This window comes from Numida meleagris, chromosome 1 (assembly GCF_002078875.1).
Source record: "Numida meleagris isolate 19003 breed g44 Domestic line chromosome 1, NumMel1.0, whole genome shotgun sequence".
Lineage (NCBI taxonomy): Eukaryota > Metazoa > Chordata > Aves > Galliformes > Numididae > Numida > Numida meleagris.
Window position 1 is genome coordinate 28989200 of NC_034409.1, and position 22734 is coordinate 29011933.

Genomic DNA, 22734 nt, shown 5'->3' on the forward strand with positions numbered 1-22734 from the left:
TCTTCAGATTGCTGATGGCTATAAAAAAGCACTCAGTTATTTTAGTATGAAATTATAGCAGCCCGATTCATTTCAAGGTGTTACGAGTTCTCATGAGGAATGATTCATATCATCTTAATTAACAGTGTATAAACTGATGATGTACAAATTAGTTGTGGAAATGACCAGAATAAAAGATAAGAGGTAATATATTGAATTATATATCTGTATTAGCTGGACAAGGTAAGGATTAGAATAATATCCAGAAAAAAAGGAAATGTAAAGACAGAGAAGAACCATGATGAAGATAATTATTGACCAGTATATTATTCACTCTGACAACAGTCTTAATTTATAGGAATATATGTTTTCTGTAAACATTTATCTCTTCAGATACTGGCAGGTTTCTGTGCCGCATAATTGCATAGAGACAAATTACATGCAAAAATTAACACAAGATTCTTACTAGTGAATGCAAACTGTAACAGGGATGTGCAAGAGATAAGATTGTCTTAAATTTAGGTTCTGGTTTATGTGGTTTTGCTTTACTTTTGATCATGTCATAGAAAAGGAAGAAAAGAAATAATGAACAGACCAAACCTATTCTTTTCCAATATAAATATTTTTCAAATGCTATTTAAAATTTCCTGGAGACACTATTGCAATACCTTTACTGCATTGTTGGGGCATGACATGAAAGCAGAAGGAAACAAGCAGTGAATACAAGTGAACTTGATTCTGTTTTATCAGTCTATGTGGGAGGAATATCAAGAGGCAATACGGAACGCGTATATTCAGATTTCAATAAACAATAGCTCTGCTAATAACATAAGAAAATAAAATATTTCAGTAATTTTTTTTTAACAAATGTTTAGTTTGAAATGAAAGAAAGAAGTTTTATTCATTCAGGATGACACAGTGTTTTGTACTTGACTTAAGATAAAATTCTGTAACTAATTAACAGATCTTTTCCTTCAAAAGAAAACATGTAGTAGTCTAAAGCTCCAGTTCAGTCAATGATTTTTATTCAAACCATATTCTAGCCAAATCTGATCAGTTTGAGAAATTAAGGTCCTAAGGTTTCTAGCCTTGCAGTTTAATGATAAAAACTATTATTTCAAATATTTTAGTGAAGGAAAAAGAGGATGCACATGCTGATCCAGAAATACAGCCTATGAAGGAAGATGATGGAACATTCGGTGAATACAGGTGAGCAACTGGTGCGGTTTGTTGTGTTCACTCTTCATATCACACGTACTTTATATAATATCACACCAGCAATTTCAAAGGAAACTTTTTTTCAGTGTTAAGAAAGGTTCTGCTTCCATTGTTTTATAGAACTATAGATAACACCTCAACTATGCTATTAGAAAAAAAAAATCCAAGATTAAATAATTGGGAGTTCAGAATAAGCCACCAATGCAAACTGAAATCCAGAATCAAGCACAGTTGTCTCAAAGGGAGGAATCTTTTTTTATAAACCCATGTTTCAGGTAGTTAAAATATCAGATACAGTGCGCTTTTGTCCTTTCAGTTAGGGTACATTTGACTTTATTTTTTTTGAAAATACATTTCTAATTGAAGTTTAATAAAGACAGTCTTGTGTTCCACTGACTGGAAAACAAATGCATTTAAAATGCCACTGACAGTAACACCTCATCTAATAACAAGGCAGCAACCTTAAACATGGAGGTGAGGGAATGTTCTACTGGAAAAAAACGTCTTCCTTCCATGTATTTCCGTGCAAGAAATAGGGAAAGCAGCTTCAAAGCATGCAACACAGCTCTTATTCTTGACTCTCTTCCTTTATTCTAAAAGTAGTCTAGCTGAATCTCCTGACATCGCAAGAAACATGCTTTGGCAAGTCCATTCCTATGAGTGTAGATTATTAAGTAAAACAGCAGCATATTATTTGGTGTTTTTGAAATAATATTCTTAGTTTCTAGATATATCTATGCTGTTATATTTTACTTGGGTATTATAATGCATTTTACAATGTATTCCTGTGTTAAAAACTATTGTAAAAACCCTTCATTACTTTGAAAATTTTCAGCTTACATGCATTAAAAAAAAAACAGTTTTTTCAAGAAAAATTCTCTTGCTTTAGCTTTGTCATGTAAGGGAAATGTGCATATGAGTCAGACTGCATTAGATTTCCAATTCTGAATACCAAAGAGCAGTTTCTGTTTGTTCTTTGTTGATTTTTTTTAAAAAAACAATTCTACTCTGTTCTTAGGTTAATCATTTTTGTGTGCCATTTTATTACAGCCCTAAGTGCATATGTACTAATCAAATTGAGCTGATAAAAGCAGTAGTGGAAAGCAGTGTTTGGAGGCAGATGTAAATAAGTACTGTATAAATTTTCGTGTTCAGTCCATTTTTCATTCTCATTTATTGCTCCTCTGCTTTTCAGTACTTGGAACTTTCAGCAGCAGAAACTGGCCCTTGTACATAGTTGTACAAATTATGTGACTTGAATATATGTTTTCTCAGGTCTAGACTAAAATTACTGAAATCTGCTTTCATGTGTGACCTGGAGCATAATTTGAATTTGTCTCCACATTGAAGAGACTTAAGTCAATCTATAGAATCACGTAGTGTTTTATTAAATGATTTTATTTGTATACCACTTATCTGGTGAAAATGGACATTTGCATGCCTAGCTTTCAGACATGTTCATATGCTCATCCTATTTACCATGCAAAAAATCCTTTTTAAAATGTATTTCTGTGTAATTAGTCTATATTGGGCTTTCCTCTTTTTTCCTTAGAGACAGGGCAGCAGCAGCAACCAGTCAGATTACAGAAGATATCTTGGCACCCTCTCTGCAGCCCAGCATCCCTGCAGTCACTCAGTTCCCAGTTTGTCTGTCTCACATGGCACTGGTCACGATGCAGTGCTTTTATGAGGAAAAAGGGTATAGGGTTTCCCTTGAACAAAAATGTGATTTTTGAAAGGTTTAGAAATTCGAGTATTTTGAACTTTTTTCATCACTTCAGGTCCATGTCTGCTTGGACAGGAAAGAAAATGGACAAGGAAAAGAAAAGAAAAGGTAGCTGTGCCAGTTCTTCTGAAGCAGACCCTGTCTTTACCAAAGCAAAGTCTGTGAGATCTGACAGATCCAACTTCTTCAGAAGGTCAGGGGATCAATACTCCAACATCAGATCAGAGACCTCCTGCTCCAGCAGGAAGGCTAGGCAGTCTTCAGAGCTTAGAAGGGCTAATTCTGTCTCTGCTTACCTCTGCCAAGAGGAAAAGAGGTCAGACAAATGGAAATGCAGGCATGGCTCTAGACGTCATGCTTCTGAGCAACAGATAATGGGTTTGGATGAGGGCTCAAATTCTCTGGCAGGACATCCACCCCCTTTCCACCAACACCTCAGCTGCAACTCAATTCATGGCTCACTGGCAAGGCAGCATTCTTCTCTACAGCACCGGTTCAGCCAGACCCCAGACTACAGCTCAGATTCAGAAGACACCCAGAGCTCCAGCCACCGGAAGGTAAGACCTTCTGCTACTACTAATTTCTCTGAATCTGAAAAGAATTCATTAATAAAATCTGTAATTTTGCCTGAGCTAGCTACTGTCTTAAAGGATGCACTCACAGCAGCCAGACAAAGTATAACTTCTGTGGCACAGACTAGGTCCCACACAGTAAAGCATCCGAGGATACCAATTACAGAAGTTCCAGTGGTTCCTCTAGAAGCAACTGGGAGCAGTTCCCAAACTTTTGAGTCTGACTATATGGAGTGTTTAAAAGATCAAGCCACTTCTAAGAAGGAGAAAATTGAGGCTTACAAGGCTTTGGAGGTTGATTCATCCACTGAAGATGAAGAGGTGTCATCTGAATCCCCTACAGAAGTTGAAGAAGGACCAGATGCTGTGCGTAAGTTTGGCATGGAGCATCAGAGTTATCTGTTCAAGCACATTAAAAGAGTGTTAATGCTGAAAACTTCCAAAGGTGAATGCCCTTCAGAAGAAATGCCTATCTTATCTGAAGAAGGCAATATAGATAATGCACTTCCTATCCATTCAACAGTGGAAAATCTCATCTGTAGGATTTGGGGTAATCCTGAGGCAAAACATGAAGCCCCAGAAATCCTACGTAAGTTGTATCCTCTTCCAGTGGATAAAGCTACTTTGTGGGGGACCTTGCCTAAGGTAGACAGGACATTGATTACTGGTGATTCTGTGCTTTCAAAGCCTGCTAATATGGATGCTCTCCCTAAAGATCTTACTGATAGAAAGATTGAGGAAGAAATTAAGAGGTCTTTCAAGCTGGTTGCAGCCCAGCTTGGAGTGTCTATCTACTGCACTTATGCTTCTAGAGCATTACTGGTATGGCTGGAGGAAGAACAAGCCAGAGTCAAAAGAAAATGGGTCCCATCTGGTGCCATACAGAGGAAGCGCAGACTGTGTAAACTTGCAGCTAATTTTATCCATGATGCAGCTGAGGATTCTCTTAGACTCACAGTTAAAAATATGGCATGCCTCACAGTAGCCTGGAGGGCTATTTGGCTACGTCCTTGGACCTCATCGCTAGATCTCAGATGCCAGCTGCTGTCTTTACCATACACTGGTGGCAAGCTATTTGGTGAATCCTTGGTCCAGATCATGAAGGACTTTGCAGAACAGAAACATTCCTTACATCAGATGAAAAAAAAACGCTCTTTTGACCATTCGTTTTCTTATCCTCACAAGTCTCTAAGTTCCTTGCGTTCTCCTCCAAAGTTTAAAGGAGGAAAGGGAAAATACAAGGTCTCGCAATCTTTTCATTCCAGCTGTGAAAGGACATCTCGTCTTCAGAGGGACACGAGACCATCAAGAGGAACTTTCTAAGAATAGCTAAGAATAGCTTCCTTTCTCAGGAACTGGGGAGACTGAAAAATATGGAAATACTGAATAAACTCAATATTTCTGGATAAGCAAGGCCAATGCTTCGAAAATGTGTTATTTCAAAATAAGAATTAAATTATTAAATGACTTAAATTTTAATTGCTAGTTATGATTTTCTAAAGAAGTTATAGGGGAGGTTTTTGTCACATTCAGCTTCTAGTATTCCCAATATTCTTGGAGTGACTTGGACTTGTTTGAAATTTTGCAGTCTTCAATGATGTTTCTTCTTCTGAGAGCATATTTACTGCAGAAAATAGCGTATTTTCTACCATATTGATCTAATGAAGGAAAAACATAATGTTCTCGGAAACATCGATGTTTCTGGAACCACAGATTGACTGGATGTACAGCGTTCCTGTGATTGGTGGCATGCACAGTTCCTCTAGAAGTATTTCACTACAATCCCAGTGGTTTTCTCAGTTGGAAAAAACAGTGAATTTTGGACATGTTTACACCAAGAAACTACAAGAAGTACAACAAGTATTCTAAATGCATTTATTTAAATTTAAAATAAAGACTATACAGAGCTCCTGCTCAGGTCAGTGCAGCTATATAAATCAACCTAAATTTCCGTCCTGGGTCGTAAATGAAGAGAGATTAGGAATAACTGGCATCTACAGATCTGTTGATTCAGGGTGGAGAGAGTTTGCAGGCACGCATTTCTTATTTAGCTTTATGAAAATAGAGCTTTTTGCATCTCTTCTTACATGATATCCCAGTGTATTTGTCCGCAAAGGAAGATCAAACAGGACAAGGCATCTGTAGTAGCAGGACTGCTAGTGTGGTTACACAGGATATTTGCACATTTTGTTGAATTCCTTTGCCTCTTTTCTTCGTCATTTTGACATGTTATTTTTTCTAGAAATTCCTAGCTACGCTATAGGAGACTTTCTGGAAATGGTTAGTGGAGAATTCTGAGGCTGATAAGTAACGTATTAGTCTTCCTGCTTTATCTAGGTTGACTAACAATGAGGATATAGTTTGTAAATACAACGGTATTTTTTTCTGCTGTACTTACAGAAGTTTTATTGCAGCCTAGGTTTGTTTCCACGGGGACCTAGCAATGATTTGTGCCTCACAACAACTATAAGGTTGATCCATTCTAGCACTTGAGATGATGTCAGTAGACTGCCTCTGGAGGCTTCGTGTCTCTGAATAGTCTGATTGGATTTGGCAGTGATCTTACTGTGTCCTCATTCACACATGCATGCTTTTTTTGATGGTTCTTATTTTAATTCTTGAGCATCTGTGTCACCTACTTTTTAAAATCAGTTCTTTGTTTTCCCTTGGTACAGTTTTCCTCCAGAAATAGCAAGGGTGGAAAGTTTGATTAAATTCGTCTCAAGCAGGTTTTTCTTTACAACTTTTTACTAGGAGTAGAACAGATTCTTAGGCTAACAACTTTTTCAGCCTGCTTCCAGGAACATAATCTTCAGTTTTTGCAGCTTCTGCCAAGATTGAAGATTACAGACATGCTCAGGAAAATCTGCTCAGGAAAAAAAACCAAGATAGATGTACCTTTGTCTTAGGTAGATTGGAAATAGTACAAAGTTTTGAAATCTGAATTATTTGCATAAGAGTATAGGGGAAAGTATCATCTGCACGGTCCTCGGGATCTCTTATCAATTTAGGAGTGGGAGCAGACGTCCATTAGTCATTGGATCAGAGGTTGTCCAGGAATCTACAGGAAAGCCATGGTGTAATGAACTTCTGTGCCTTTATATGTGTGCTTATACTTAAATACTTCTGGTCTGTTGACCTGAAGGCACAAAACAAGAAATTCACTCCCAACAAATTTCTTCCTTGTCATCCTCTTCCTGCATCCAGTATCCCAGACTACTTTACCCATTTTGTTTGTTTTGTGTTGCCTTTCATCTGACAGCTGTGCTATAAGGAAACGTAGTATATTGCTAACCATATATTGAGTTGTTTTGCATGTCCATGAGTGTGGCAAAGTTTAGTGGGAACTAGTTGCCTGCTGGACTGCAGAGGCATCGTAATACTGTCTTCCCCATTCTGACTGGTTGCTGCATGTGCCCATATCTAAGGAAGAAAAGTTGAAAAGTTGAAAGAAGAAAGGAGATTACAAGGTACATATTTCTTTCAATAACTGATGACCTTGTGAAATGGAAGTACTTTTTTTTTAAAATAAGTTTGTACTTTGCATTTACACGTTATTTTTACCTCCGTGCTTCATCTCTCTTAATCGTAATCTGCAAGTTTACTGTGTGTTTCATAAAACTAAGAGGGAAAAGAAACATGTATTAGCAATCATCTCTGAAAAGTATTTAGAGTTTTGGAGTCTGCCTTACTATCAAATGTACTGTTCTTGTTGAAATGGCTTGAAATGCCTGATGCATATTGGTACATATCAAAATGATGGGTGCATTTCAGTCTGTATTGAGAAACTTTCATCCTTAAAAAGCTAGTAGTGTGGAAATTATGTATAAGACAACAAATAGACAATGTGTCCCTAGTCTTCATTTCATGATCATCTGATCTAAAGATAAAATTCAGGTACATTCTCATCTCTTGTTCCTTTCCAGTATTTATTGTCTCACTGTTAACTGTAGGGACTGCATACATGACACATTTCAAAATACTTCTTAAATTTTCCACTGTAATTTTAGTTAACCCAACTTATACTTTCTGTATCAGTTCAAGATATTACACTTGATAAGTTTAAAAGCCAGCAAGCAAAACCACAAACAGAAACTAAAAGAAAGTGCGATCTGTGCTGGTTGCATTTTGGTCTAATTTTATGAACAGTCATAAACAAGATTAGAAAATCTTGCAGATACTGTAACAAATTTTCTGACCTGAATGTGTTTTTGCAATATTATATAGTCTAAAGCTTAAAGTGTTATATAACTATTTGGGCATCAATATTAATAACAAGACAACTCGGTGGCTTTTGTAGTTTGCCTCTTGGCAGCACACAGAATACCCATTCATTTCCCCAGAGTGCCAGAGTCCCTTCTCTGTTTTGCACACCCAGGGTTACAAAAGTGCTGTCCAAAATATTGATGTCTTCACCTTTTTTTCTTTCTCTCCTCTTTGTTTACTCTTCTATCCTCCCTTTCTTTCACTTTCACTCTGGTGTTTTGGGTGCAAAACACTATGTTCATCTAATACAAGAGTTATAATCCAGTTTGACAAAGAATCAAGGCCCCATTCAACGTGTTTCCTTTCCCTGAGAAAGGAGAGGAAAGCACCTTGGGTAATCCCTCTTCTTTTTTCACTGCCAGAGTCTTGGCAGAACATCTTTCTGGACTTTTCTTGTGCAAAAGAGGAGAGAATCCCCAGGTTCAGATTTGATTTTGCATCTGCTGTAACTCTGCTCTTATACCAGCACCAACTTCCATGGAGGTATACTCCTGGGTAAATCTGCAGTTCTGTCTGTTTTTAATTATACAGACAGTAGAATCTGTATCCTTACTAAAATCTAGAAAAATCATAGACAGAATGCAACCAACTGTGTAATTATTTCTTTACTGTTTGGTTTATAAATAAATTTTGTTTCCATAAATGCAAAAAAAAAAAAAAAAACCAACAAAATCAACACAAATGTTTCTATACACATATTTATCAAAGTTGTAAATTAAAATTGAGTTTTTTATTGGATTAAACACAAAAGTGTCTGAAATGTGGATATTTTTAATACAGTGATGGTATATTATTTACTTACTTAATACTTCCAGCCTAGTGAATTACACTGGTTAGGATCATGCTTTAGAATGTTCACAGTTTCTTGACCAGTTGGAATAGGGTGCAAATGCATTTTTAATTTGTTTTCATTTCTACATGTTACAGCATAAGCAATTATGAAGCACTGGTCTTTACTAAATGCTATTAGTGAGAAGTCGTTAAACACTGCAGGTCATTTTTCTCTGGGAGTAGGACCTGGTACCATTCAGTGTGAGGGTCTGGTCTTCATTGCTTTTCTATAGACTTTTTTAATGGCTGTTGGCCTCAGAGAAGGGCAATGAAGAAAATATTTTTCTGTCTGACTAGGAGACTCACATTTAGGATTTTTAAATTGTCTATTCTTTATTTAACCTTTTACATACAAGTTCCTTCCAAAATGATCTGTCTTTGTAATCCGCTCATGTTTGCAGTGTCATAAACATTTGCACTTTGCTGCTGGATGACTGACATTTTGGAGCAGAATTCATTTCAGTGTTAATAACCTATCTGTTTGCGGTGAGCACAGAAGATCAATGATCAGATATTTATCCTAATGCCACATGCACAGCAATAACTAAAAACAAAGTCAAGCCAATACAGTCAAGTGTATTTGGCCTCTGTACGTTCTAATTTTAACATGAAGGTTTTAATAAGATGTATGTTCCTACCACTTCTGTGTATGCTTAGAAAATAAAACCTGTTGTTTGCCTTTTTTTTATTAAAAAAAAAAGTTATATGCATATTAGAGCTGTCCTTCTTTTAGAATGTGAAAACTTGGAGTCTTCCAAAGTAAAAAAAGGATGTTGAGATGAACAGTACCAGTCTGATGGAAAATTATGTAGTGGCTTTTTTTTCAATGCTGAAATATTTCTCAATAGAGCATTTATCAGCTAACTCTATAATCTGTGACCTGCTATAATGTTTTGATTGTGACATTTCTGGATATTCAGAGATATTCAGTAGGAAAAGGAAAGCAAATACATTATTGGACAATCTAAAGTATTTGTTTATAGGAATTACACAGTTAAAATAGCTTGCTGAGTGTATACTTAGACTTATAATGTAAATTTTACATATTTTCATTTCCTTGATATTCTATAGATGTTTATTTACATTTTCCTTAAGATGGATGTTGTTAAGGAAAAAAAAAATCATTTGCTCGTTGATACCTATATAAAGTCACATGTTTTGTTTAAGACAAAGTTTAAGACAGTTGCACCCAGCAGTGCAGCTGCCAGTAGTGTTTTTTAGTTGGAAATGGTTTGGAGCTGCTGCTGAAATCTTCATCTTGAGACTGAAGTGCAGTGTTGAGGATTAAGAAAAGAGCCCAGCTACATCTGTTTCACAAAATGCAGGCTTACCACAGCTACAGATTTGTTTGGGATGCTGGTGGTGCTGCAGCTTTTCCACTGACTGCAGTACTCTGCTAAATGGATCTTTCATTCCTGCCTTTCTTTTCTTTCCTTTTCCTGTTGTGCTCCAAATCATCATCATCATTGCCTGAACATGTTATCAGTTACGGATTGAGATAGGGAGGTTGACCTCATAAGTTATAAAAAAAAACCTAAGCATGCTCTTAACTGCTCAGTTGTAGCTACTGTAAGCTGAATTTGTTGATTTACCTGTATGCAGTAAACATTTTAGCAATTTTAAAAGCAACTTATTATTGATAAAATACTGATCACTATCAGGATATGGACTTTGCTTTTCTTCTTAGGCTATTTTCATTTGTTTCTTCTGCACCCTTTTAATGGAATATGTAGGTCTCTTGAAAGGTAAGATTAAAAATTGTAAGTCTGGCCTGCATTATGTAACAAATTATTTGAAATGCAGCACTGTTATTTTCTTTGTACTAGTAAAGAAAATCAGTATATTCCATTTAACCAAATTCATTCTTCATTCGTGTTGAAGGAATCAAAGAAATTAAGAAGTTTAACAGACTAACTTCACAGCACATCAGAACCTTGTTACTTTGAAGAACAAATAATTTTTTTTTGGTAACTTTACAACCCCCTTCTTAATGCTTGCAGTTGCATCTAAATTGCTTCCAAGGCAAGGGCACAAGTCTTACCATTGAAAAGTCATGCACGATGAAAAAAATAAAAATAGAAAACCACAAAAAACCCACCTTCCACTGAAGACATTCTCTGTTTAAACCATCACTACACCATGCATTCATGTCAACTGCATCATATCGATTCGCCTCTACAATGTCTGTGGGTTTACTAAAGGATTATAGGGTTGCACACGTGCTTCTTATAAACTCTGCATGCATGACTGATTTTGCCTTACAAAACGGTACATCGGTTGATTCCTTTCATTTGTTTGTTTGTGTCTCCAGTGATGCAGAGGACCATAAACCTCTAAAAAAAGGAAGCCGGACACCGTCAGACAGAACTGTGAAAAAAGAAGACAGTGATGATAGTTTAGTTGACTATGGAGAAGGTGTAAATGGCCAGTTCAATGAGGATGGCTCCTTTATTGGACAATACAGCGGTAAAAAAGAGAAAGAACCTGCAGAAGGAAATGAAAGTTCTGAGGCTCCTTCTCCTGTAAATGCCATGAATTCATTTGTGTAATCAAAGAACTTGATTCCCTTGTGTTTTCTGTTTGTTTGCACTTGTACATCCTCCTTCTCGTACTATGAATATGCAGGTAACAAAGCTCCCCACCTCAAAGTGTTTATGCTATGAGAACATGCCGGTCCATACAATTTTATGGTATAATGACACACCAAGTGGTATGGTAGTACGAATCAAGATACAAAACTCAAATTTTGTTTGAAAGTTGGGTTTTCTTACTTTTTTAAAAAAAAGGAAATGACACAAAAAAATAGCATTGACTTACAATTTTGTTTCCTGTTGAAAATACAGTATGATGCATGAAAAAAGATACTACACAATTCACAATCTCATGTTCACTATAAAATCATGGTTGGACAGTTTGTTATGCGGTCCTCAGCCAAATCCCTGGGTATGAATTCCATTTTCATTGTTAGAGTGTTATAGTAGTATTATATAGAACTTCAATGTCTTTGTGGACATTGTTGTGAAATTGGTGACTTAATGTCTAGCTATCATATGTCTTTTTGCAAGACAGTTAGGAACAGTATGTACAGTATATAATTGCTAAATGATTTTAGTATGACACTTGCATTTGCTGATGCTTAATGAGACCCTATTATCTGCTCTTTGCTCCTATTACTTTATAGCCTTTTTAATCTATCAAGTATTACAGCAGTACAGTGTTCTATTTTTTACATCAAAACACGTCGGATTGATTTTAGGGTATAAAAGATATGCATTGCAATGCATTTTGGAATTTGTACAGTCACTGAAAGAAAAACTTAAAAATGAGAGAAAATATTCCAGAAAACACAGGGCAAAATACATTCAGTGCCTTTATACGATATGCATTCCATAATGCACTGTACTATGAAATCAGTTGGTGCAGTAAACTGTGATTAGCGGACTACTATCATTGCCACAAAGTAAAAACTGTTAAAAAAAAAAGTGCTATGAAGCTGTTGTGCTGAAAATTAGTACATTTTAAATGTTTTAAATTGCACAAATGAGAATATGAGGGTTTTTTTTTTCCTTTTAAACATTTTCTAGACAGTTACAGCACAACAGGTTTTCATGGCCTCAGAAGATTTATTTAAGACAAATAAACAAGCAACCAGAATTAAGTTACTTACTTACACAGAAAAGAATAAGCTCTTGTAAAACAAAGAGTTAAAAACCAAGGCAGCCAGCTCCACCAGCATGAGCACGTTTCCCTCTGTGTCACGGCCCGACCAGTGCGGCAGCTTTGGAATTACCTACACCCCGAAGCAGTGTGGGGTTACCGCTCACAACTGCAGAATTCAATCTGACAAGTGCTCCTATGGTTTAGTGGTAAAGGATTACCATTATCAGTTACAAAATTATTTTCTCGCATACAATATCAATCAAGTGTTTACCTCCAAATATAAATTTTTATAACAACCTATGGTTGAAGGAATGCTCAGTTTCATTTGCCAATAAATTGGTTTTTCATAACTTGCATCAAGTTTAATTTTAAGTAAGCTTTTTATATGTAGATATTTTGTTGAATTTGTAAATACACTTAAAATGTAGGTGCTATATGCTTCTAGGTGTTACAAACAAATAAAACAAGAAAGCTGATGTTGTACTGTGTAAGAAGTACTATAGCCAATGGTGTGCATGGTATTTTAAGGCATCTACTTCAAGATAATTTTTTTAAATTTTTTTTTGCTGTGACAACAAAATAGTGAACTGTTCTGCTTTCTTACTGCAGATTCCTAACTGAACCATTCAGAGCTTTTGCCAGTGCATTACATCAGATCACAGCACACCTCGCAGCATCCATGTATATATTGTAGGTAAGGTACAACTGAAGTACTCACAAGTGTATGCTAGCTGTCATAAGCTTCTTTCACACCTCAGAGCTTTCTATTGATCAGTTTTCTTAACGGGAACCGAAACAAGAAGTGAGTGATACAAACGTTGACTACAAAGCACAAAGAGAAGATTTCTTAAGATTTGCCAATGGTTTTGGTAAAAAAAGAATATAATTTTATTTAATTGTAGATGCTGAATGATCTGTGCATGTGGGGGTAAACATACAGGCTTACTTCTGTAATAGTGCAACAGATTTTGTATTAAAAATAAATGTGGTTTTAAAATTTCACTGTTTGTTCTATTTACACTAGCAGTAAAAATCACATCTGATTTACCATCTAGTTAAGAACTCAAAGTAGGAAAAAGCATGAAGCAACTCTATCAGTAGCTGTTACCATGGTGTTAGAGGACTATATGTACTGCCACCAAGTTATTTATGGAATATCGCAGGTCTTTACATGCAACCCTTTGAAAAAAAAAGTGAATTTTATCTGATTTTATTTGCCATTGAAATCTGCTGCAGTTTCCATTTTACTTCCGTGGATGCTTTATTTAGTCACATTTCTTTGAAGAAAAAAAAATGAAACAGTCATGTCCATACATGTGTGAATAAGAGGAAATAAGAACGTTCGTTCCAAATTAAGAGCCTTCAGGTAGGATCCTAAAGTCTAAAGGGCATACAAAATTCTGAGCATCTTTAAACAGGGTATTTAGTTATACATGAACTGAGGGGATTTGAAACAACACCTCTTACAGTATACAAAATCCATTGCAATGCTCTCTGCATATCTTGTCTATTCTGTGTATGAGTGGAAACAGGCTGGGCGGGAGGGGAGCTGCTCTGCTGACAGGACTGCAGGAGAGCTGTGGATTCCAAGAGGCACAGATGTGTCAGGAAATACATCAGAAGGTTGGTGTTTGCCCACAGTGCTCAAAAGAGGGATTCAGTCCCTGAATCAGGAGCCATTGTGTCCACCTTCCAAGCCATCTTTGTAACTGGAACCCCCTGGTTATTCCCATGTCTATCATCTTCGTAGTCACCGTTCTGGCACCTTCAAATACCAGGCTGCCTGGTTTTCTGCTCAGGTATCTGTTGATTTTTCCAGCAATGCACATTGACTGGGAGATATGAAATACAGCTGTTTCTATCTTGAAAAAAAGAGTAATTGCTGGGAAGAGGGATCTGGGCTCCCTCCCTAGACTTTATTGAGGCAAAAGATTTCACTTGATAGCCATTTTTGGAGACACACGTATGTTCTTCTGTGCATGCTCCTCCAAGTGTGCTGATACGTGAAGTGGCTGCATTTTCCTTTTAGTGATTTTCGTTTGCTTTTGATTTTATTCTCACTGAAGTGATTGTATAAATCCAGAGGGAATTAAAGAGGATATGCCAACAGCCATTTTTCTTGTAATCTTCTATTCTCACATGGTTCTTCCCTGTCCGCTAAAAAAAAGCATGTCAAGATATAAGCCACTGCTGTAAACAGGATTTAATTCTGTCTTTCTATTATGTTTTAGATATAAGTGAAGAGGAGGTAAAATACCTGGTCCCCAGTCTGCCATGTTGTACAAATTAGTGTGCCAAGGCTTCAGATCTGAGTCTTTGAACTGGGGAGGTTTAGGCACTCTGACTCTGGTGTCTGACTTCTTGGAAACTGCTTGGTCTCGTGCTCTGCTAAGGAATGAACTATGTTTACCTCTGACAGTAAACTGCGCTTTATTCATATCTTCCTATTCCCTAATCCAAAGGCCTCTAAAAAGGGATGCTTTGATCCTGAACTCCCTCAGCTCATCTGAGAGGTGATAGCAGCCCACTCACACAGCGCTGTGCTGTGTGTTTGCACAGCTCTGAAGGCTTCGTATCCTCACAGGAATAAGGAGACAAATTAAGTTTTCTAAATTACAGCATTCAGAGTATATTTCAATTAGCTGGTCTGTAATATATGGGCTGTACTGAGAGAGTCCTTGTGGGCTTGCCAGCATGAATGGGGTTTTTTTTTGTTGATTTTTTTTCCTACTTATCCGTTGTTTGTTTCACGAGACTTACAAGAATGTATTCATCTTGGATCCTTTTGTCAAATTTAATTGAAAATTGTTAATAACTTTCCAGGTTTTGAGGGAGGACTCAGACACATGGACAAACACACACACACAACAATTGTTTTCCTTTCCTTAATTTTTGAGGGAAGCTGCAAAGCTGCCTGGGAAGAAAATGCTTATTGTAAGCATAGGGCAAGGTCAACTGAGGAGACCCTTTTCCCTTAGCTTGGGAATTTGACCAGTATTGTTTAAACAGGCTGACAAAAGAGGGAATCTCCCAATCTCCTTAAATAAGGAAAATAGGAAGAATTCTACGTGATGAGGACTCCAAACCTGGGATGCCAGAATGAGAGTTTTTGAAGAGCATCCTCAGAAAAAGTATGGGGGAAAGGGGCAGCTCGTTGCAACAATTTGTGGCCAAGTCAGAGAGCAGAGTGAATGGAAGTGACGTGGACATGGACTGGAATATTTTGACTATCAGTAAGGAGAGCAAAGAGCCCTTTGCTCAGCCATCTGGCAGTCTCTTGGCACAAACACCACAAAGGGTACCACTGGAAAAAGTGTTTTTCTTTCTGAGGTTATTTTTTCTTCCTGGCTCTTCCTCAACGTTGAATTCTTGCTTCAATTTTATTTTTTTCTATTTATTTATCTATCTTTTTTTGCTTTAGTAAGAAAGCAGACCCTGCTGTCGTATTAAAATTAGTCAGTGATTGTAAACTTTTGAGAAAGGGAGTGGTTTGATTTTTCCTAAAACAGATGGATTTTTTTAATGTGATAGCCCAGTTTCTAAGCTTTAAAAATAACAATTGACCACTAGGGGGAAGTCACAGTTACTCGTTAGCAGAAGCCCAAGGAAAGCACATCACGTATGAAAGTGTATAATATGCATATATAAAATACTACCTAATAAGAATAAGGTACAAATTCATAATGATTTGATTGTTTTGCAAAAAACAAAAAAAAAAAAAAAAAAAAACAAACTGCATAGGAATCCTATTCAGAATATTTCCTTATTTTTTACTTAAAAGAAGTAAAACCTCTGCTCACCCTTTCTGTGGCCTAAAAGCAAACATTTTAAAATAGACTCTACAAGCCATATCCCCAGCCTTTGCTTTCCCCCCCTCACAGGGTGCTGCTGGGTTACAGAGGGAGCAGGGGCTCTGGCTTTCCAGGCTGTGAAACCCCTTGCAGGGAGAAACCACAAGGCCATGAAACCGAAGAGCTGAATGGAAGATCATGTGTTCCCGTGCTGCCACAGTCACCGTAAGCTGTATAGGATATTAAGTGCAGGACATTACTCATTTAATTTCCTGTGGCTGTGAAAACTACATCTGCTCTTGTAAGCTGGACATTTCAGAACCAACAAAAATAGCCAGGAACGGGCCACGTCCAGAATCTTTCTTATACTGAGAAGTGCAGTGTGCACACCCCAACTCCAGTTGTATTTGGTCATCTTTGTAGGTACATTCCAACTGAACTGCTCTGTTCCATTGTATTATGTGAAAGGTCTCTGGTGCACAACAGTTCTCTAATGATATCTATGAATAATTTGACAGAGTGCTATTGGCCAGAGTAGACCCATGACAGGGATTATTTTAACAACATCGTGGATGACTGAGATGTAAAGGTTGGAAATATTTCCAGATGCTGCTTATTCTGCTCTTACAAACATAGCCAGAGACACCATTTGGTCTCCCAGATACAAATTCAAGCTGAGTGAATGGAGGATGAAACCACCACAAAGTTTCTCTCCCTATTTCCCCACTACAGGATCATCACTGACAAACCATGAGCTGCTGTCAGAACCACGCTCACTGAGACAAGGCAGACTTTAACAAACATAATAGGGCGGAGCTCATAATTTTGCAGAACCTTCCTGGTGCATAGAAGAGGCTTTTATTTTTTTGTGCAGTGCTGTGCCCAGAAAGCACCTGTGAGGATGAGGAAGCAAGAACCCTGCGTGTGTGTGACGCAGCAAGAAGATGGGAAGAGGAAGTACAGAAATTGGTTCCTCTTGTTGTTCAACCTGTACTAAATCTGCAGATATGTTTGGTGCTGTGTACTATTAGTGATATTATTCTAATTTGTTCATTTGTTATCATGATCATGAATTACAAGGACATTTTTGGGTAGAATTACTGTCTGTAAAGTATGTCAGTAAGAACAGTGGGGCAAGGATGCTTGGTCTGAAATTGAGCATCCAGCCCAGTCCCAGAGGCAAACAAAAATAGCAAATTTTGAAGGTGGAGGCAGAATCAGAAATCAGCCAAAACACTGTGCTGTTTTACCAACTCCCAGGTCAGCATATCTGGGCACCAGTGCTTGGCAGCTATAAAATAGTTAAGGCTTGTTTTTTTTTATGTCAATTTGGCTTGCTTGTAGCCAGTTAGCTCGGATTTTGTGAGTCACTTGAAAGGACAGAGTGCTATTCTTAGCTGAATTTGTGAAAGCAAAAGAGATACAATCCCACAACAAGGCCACAATGTGTAATCTGTCTGCCAGTAGCCTATCTCCCCAAGGTAGGGTGCTTCATCGTGTTTAAATCTGTCAGGATTGCCCTTAATCTCCATGTCAAAAAGGAAAGGCTTAAGGTCTTGATGTGTGTGGGTGAGACAAACTCATCACGAGGCAGATCACACTCAGCAGGGCCTGCCTTGCAGGGGTGGAGAAGCTCAGTGCTGGGCTGTCTCTTTCTGGCACCTGCGCATGCCGTCCCTCTTTGGGTGTGCCCAAGACAATCACCACTATTAACCCTGTCAATCATCTGGGCAATCACAGAGCTATATCATTGTCTGGATTGGAAGAGATCTTAAAGATCACCTAGTTCCAACTCCCTGCCATGGGCAGGAACACTGTCTACAAAATCTTGTTGCTCAAAGCCATATCCAGCTTGGCCTTGAACACCTCCAGGGATGGGGTATCCACAGCTTCTCTGGGCAGCATGTGCCAATGCCTCACCTCCTTCATAGTAAAGAACTTATTTCTAATATCTAATATAAATCTCCCCTCTTCTAGCTGAAAACCATTTCCCCTTGTCCTAACACTATTCTCCCTAATAAAGCATCTCTCCCTGTATTCCCTGTAGACCTCCTTTAAGTACTGAAATGCTGCAGTGAGGTCTCCCCAGAGCCTTCTCTTCCCTGGGCTGAACAAGCCCAGCTCCCTCAGCCTGCCTTTGTGGCCCTCCTCTGGATCTGCTCCAACAGCTCCGCATCCTTCTTGTGCTGGGGGCCCCAGACCTGGATGCAGAGCTCCAGATGGGGCCTCACAAAGGCAGAACAAAGGTGGACAGCCATCTTCCTCACCCTGCAGCCACAGGTTGGCTTTCTCAGCTGAAAGTGCACCTTGCCAGCTGATGTTTAGTTTTTCATCCACCATCATTACCACATCCTTCTCCACAGAGCTGCTCTCCATGTACTTATTGCCCAATGTGTATTCATGTTTGAGATTGACCCTACCCAAACAATTGCATGTTTTTGGCATCACAATATCAGAAGTCCCTTGTCCAAAAATAGATGAAGAAACCAGAACTGGATCCACGCTATCAGACAGCATCATCTTTACAGGGCCTGTACCGGCAGGAGCCATCTCAGCACGCCAGGGTCTCTCATTCAAGGAGACCAGGCACTGTCCCTCGCACTGAGTACTGCCATGTCTGCATCACAGCCACGTGAGGCGGAGTGACCTTCATTCAGGACATGGACAGTTTTGCAGCAGGACACCTGTTGCATGGAGTGCAGGAGTGGAATAAAAAGAGAAAGCGTAGGATATTCAAAATACAATAGAATGGTTAAAAACACCACTTAAATATCTAAGCCAAATAAAATAGAAAAATAATTGTGTTTTTGTCTCTTACAAAACACAGCGGTACAAGATATTTGATGCTGGAGAGGGGTGCCTAGCCGAAGTTACAAAGAAAACTTGATAAATTCTCTTGCTGCTGGAGGTGAGAGCAGAGCTTGTGACACTGGAACTGGGACAGATTTCTTCTGCTGCCACTCTGCCAAAGCCATCAAAGCTGCATTAATTTATACCAGCTGAGACTTCTGCTTGTGGCATTTTATGCAAGTCATTGGGCAGAGGTTTGCATAATGAATTTTTGTTTTTAGCAAATAACTGTCTAATAAAGTGTCAGGGTTTCTCCACTAATGACAGCAGCCTCCAGCAGTCACACAACAGCCCCAGCAAGCAATGCTAGTGAGAGCCACGTGGCAGAAGGGCAATCTTTCTTTTCTAAGTGATGTACTTCGGGCTACAACTGAAAAAGATTCTGCCACAAATATGAACAAAAAGCAAACTGCTTTCATGATGTAGTTCATTTTTGGTGAGATTATTGCCATCTAGTTGCTCACTATAGATTCATAGTAATGAAAATAAAGTAAAAGGACCATTGGAGGGGCTCAAAGTATAGATTTTAATTCCATACACAAAAGCTTTAGGAGAATGATTGCAACATGCTTCTTAATTGTAGATAAGATTTGCTGGTTTTGATGGCTGTAATTTGATGTTCTTTGTAAAAGATAACAAGATGAATTGCCCTGTCACTCATCTAAAGCTTTTCTGCAGGTTTGGTACTGTTTTTTTTATTTGCTGTCAGGCATTTACTTTTTCTAATACATCCAGTAGGATAGGTTTCAACATGATTTACGTCCATTCATCACTGGATGATGAGATTTTCAGTAAGAAGTTCAGAGAAAAGTTGCTGTATACCACAGAAAAGTCTGTCAAAAATGAGATAGGACAATTAATGCAGCCTAATCCAGCATCGAGCTGCAGTCTTTCCCCATAAATTAAACTGTAATTTCAAGCAAGCTTTCTGTGTGAGACTTGAACTGATATAGAAACACAGAGACATTGAATCTGAAATGCTCAACTACTTCAGTTTACAAATATAGGCTAATATATGAAATGTGTGTATTGCTATGTTTTAAGACAAATGAAGATGGTAAATGCAGCGGGGTTGGTTCCTGCTGAAGATAATGCAAACTGAAACCTATAGGAGCAGAAATGACAGCCTTGCTAAAAACATTGTCATTAACTCACATCTCAGCCTTACAGCAAGAGTCACGTCTCCTCTTCCCCGTGCTCAGCCCAGTGAAGTCGGTTCTCTCAGCATCTCCATGCACCGCGGGGCCCTTTGCTGTGGTACAGCCTCACCCAGCACTGAGTCCTACAGCGGGGAGCACACTCAAAGGGAAAACAATTATGGGAGGGGGTCATTAAATAGAGGTTAATGCTTGAAGTCCATTTTCTTTCCCACTCTTTCAAAGTGCTGGGCTAGTCACTGAATGCTATGTTTTTCTATTCATTCATCTTGTTGGGTGAAATAAATATTGACATGTTAGCTATTGGTAGGATGGATAATCCAACTAAGTACTGAAAATGAATTCCCTGAATGCTTTGTGCCAGCATCCATTAGTGACTGTTACTGACCTGGTGACACGTAGATGATGATTTGTAATGTTTCTTCGTTCTGCTCTTACTTCACATGCTGCTCAGCAGCTCACTTAAAGAGCACTGTTCTATTCACTTTTGGCTTTTTAAAATTCTGGTAGATATTTTAGACATACAGGAATGACTGGTAACTTAGACACCAGCAAGGATTTTCAGGCAAGTTCACATTACAGTGTATTTTCACCTGCAGAACACGCTTCAGAAATGGATATACCATTCTGTTTTATGTAAAAAAAAAGCAGGTGGGATTGTTTTGTCCTTACTGCATCAAGCGGTCATAGAGCTAAATCCTGGCAAAGTTTGTGGAGCACAGAAACAGCATTTCCTTGCTGGGCACCGTCATCTGCTGCGAATCCCGTGTTGCTGCACAGAAGTAATCTCTACATATCTCCATGCCTCATTGCTCCTTGCAAACAACAGGCAGCAAAATGAAAATGCATCAGTGCTACTATTCCAAACTGAGGTGTTTTTACGTGGCTTGGCTGGGCATTTGAAAAGGTTCATTAAAAAGGTATTGTCGAGATTGAATAGTCCTAGGTATTCTGCTTCAGTTCTGGTACAGGTTTGTGCATCACCTTTCCAGGGAATGCTGGCAACTTCGTTAAACTCTGCACAATTGAATTTTAACATCTTCTGAGATCCTAATAAGCTGTACATATGCATAAATTTGAAGTGATATCCCAAATCAGATTTGAGGAGCTGCAGTTTTGAAGAAAACCACAGATGACTTTGAAATATCAGTTAATTACAGTAAATGTCACATGGCCTAGCTGCATGTGACCAGGTGGTAGTAATGTGATATTGCAATTACCACTTGCATCCCTACTTTTTCAACAGGTGTGCTCCAACAGCTTCTAGAACATACAGGTATTTCTGCTAAAATACACCCAGATATTTTCCATCATCATTTCTCAGAAAGGTCAGACAGCTGCTGAAGTTTCTCCCTGGTTCCTGTGCAAGGCTCAATGTAACTTTGAAATGCGTTGGTTTTCCTAATGCTGAATTTTGCAGACAACTGAAGTTGTCTGCGTTCTAATCCAAACGTGCATGGTTTCTGTCTGATTAATTCAAATGAATTCACATCAAGAACTTGTTTACCAAGAATTTCTTTGTAGCGTTGTTGACTTTACAATAGTCTCAGTGGGTTTGTCTCCAATTGCTAATTAGAGGCTAGGCTCACCTGAATTGCTGTTAGCTCATTACCTGGCTGTTTTGAAGGGCTCTATTAGGGCTCTGAGGTACCTCTAAGGTACTTGACTCCCAAAAGGCAGTGAAGACAGGACTGCAGCTCTCCAGTACTGCTTCTGCTCACTCTGTGTACCAAACAGCCAAGGACCCCAGTACTTTGGGACTTTCAGCCTGGGAGATGGAAAGAACAACAGAGCCCCTGTCAGTACCACTTGGTCACTGAAGTGCAGAGTCTACTCAGGGAAGCTACAAAGTGTTCTTTCTTTGTCCTTGAGGTCACCTCTCTTGCACCATCTTTTGAGAGCACGCATGTAGTTGCACTGCCTAGACCTGTGCATTGATTGCCAGTGATAACTGTGCCACCCCTGGAAAGTAGAAGGTTGAACAGGGGGGAACAACACTCAAACACCACTTACTTTAAATAAGATAGCTCAAAAGCACACAACTGCATTTTCTGGCCATACTGAGAAAACATTTGGTGTAGAAAAACAGCCTATGCATGTTCCATATTGAAAGTTGAATGGTAACCTTTCCTACCAGAAAGCAAGATGGAAGATCTAGAGGAGTTCATGTGAGTGCAAGAAAAAATCACAGACAGTAATCCAGAATGACATTATGCTTTTATCTGAAATATTGGAGACTCTCCACACCTGAAGACCTGATACAGGAGATCCTAATGACATTAACTGATAGTATGTGGTGGTGCCTCTTCCTGCAGGCTCAGCTTTTGCTCTGTTTGTCATCATATATGATTTTTAGATCAAGTTAAATTTTCAGATACTGTTTATTTTCCTTCTCTCTATCTTGTATGGCATGGTCTGCTTAAGATAATGTGTGATTAAATTATTTTACTTGCTTGAGACACAAAAAATCACCACTATTAAATACAGATGTGATTGGACAGGGTGCTAGGTGAGCTCATGAAGGCTCCCTTTTCCCATAAAGGTTGGACCTGATGATCTTCTAAAGTCCTCTCCAACTTGGTCTGTTCAATGATTCTGTAATGAAATATGCTTATTTAAAGTGTTTTTCAGAGAGATAAAGAACATCTGTCCAATGATACCAAGAAGGGATATTCCAGGTAAGC

The 22734-nt window shown here is 38.4% G+C and overlaps 1 protein-coding gene across 8 annotated transcripts in view; it reads left to right on the forward strand.

The window, feature by feature from the left end:
• Nucleotides 1-13254, forward strand: part of NRCAM (neuronal cell adhesion molecule) — a 145418-nt gene extending 132164 nt beyond the window's left edge. For 7 of the 8 annotated variants that reach the window (XM_021384947.1, XM_021384948.1, XM_021384949.1 and 4 more), the window contains 2 exons: nt 1110-1188; nt 10904-13254. In XM_021384947.1, the coding sequence (XP_021240622.1) occupies nt 1110-1188; nt 10904-11141 (317 nt within the window). In that variant the 3' untranslated portion in view covers nt 11142-13254. Of the gene's footprint in view, nt 1-1109; nt 1189-2978; nt 6966-10903 lie in introns of all 8 variants that reach the window. The other variant, XM_021384946.1, reaches the window with a different exon arrangement.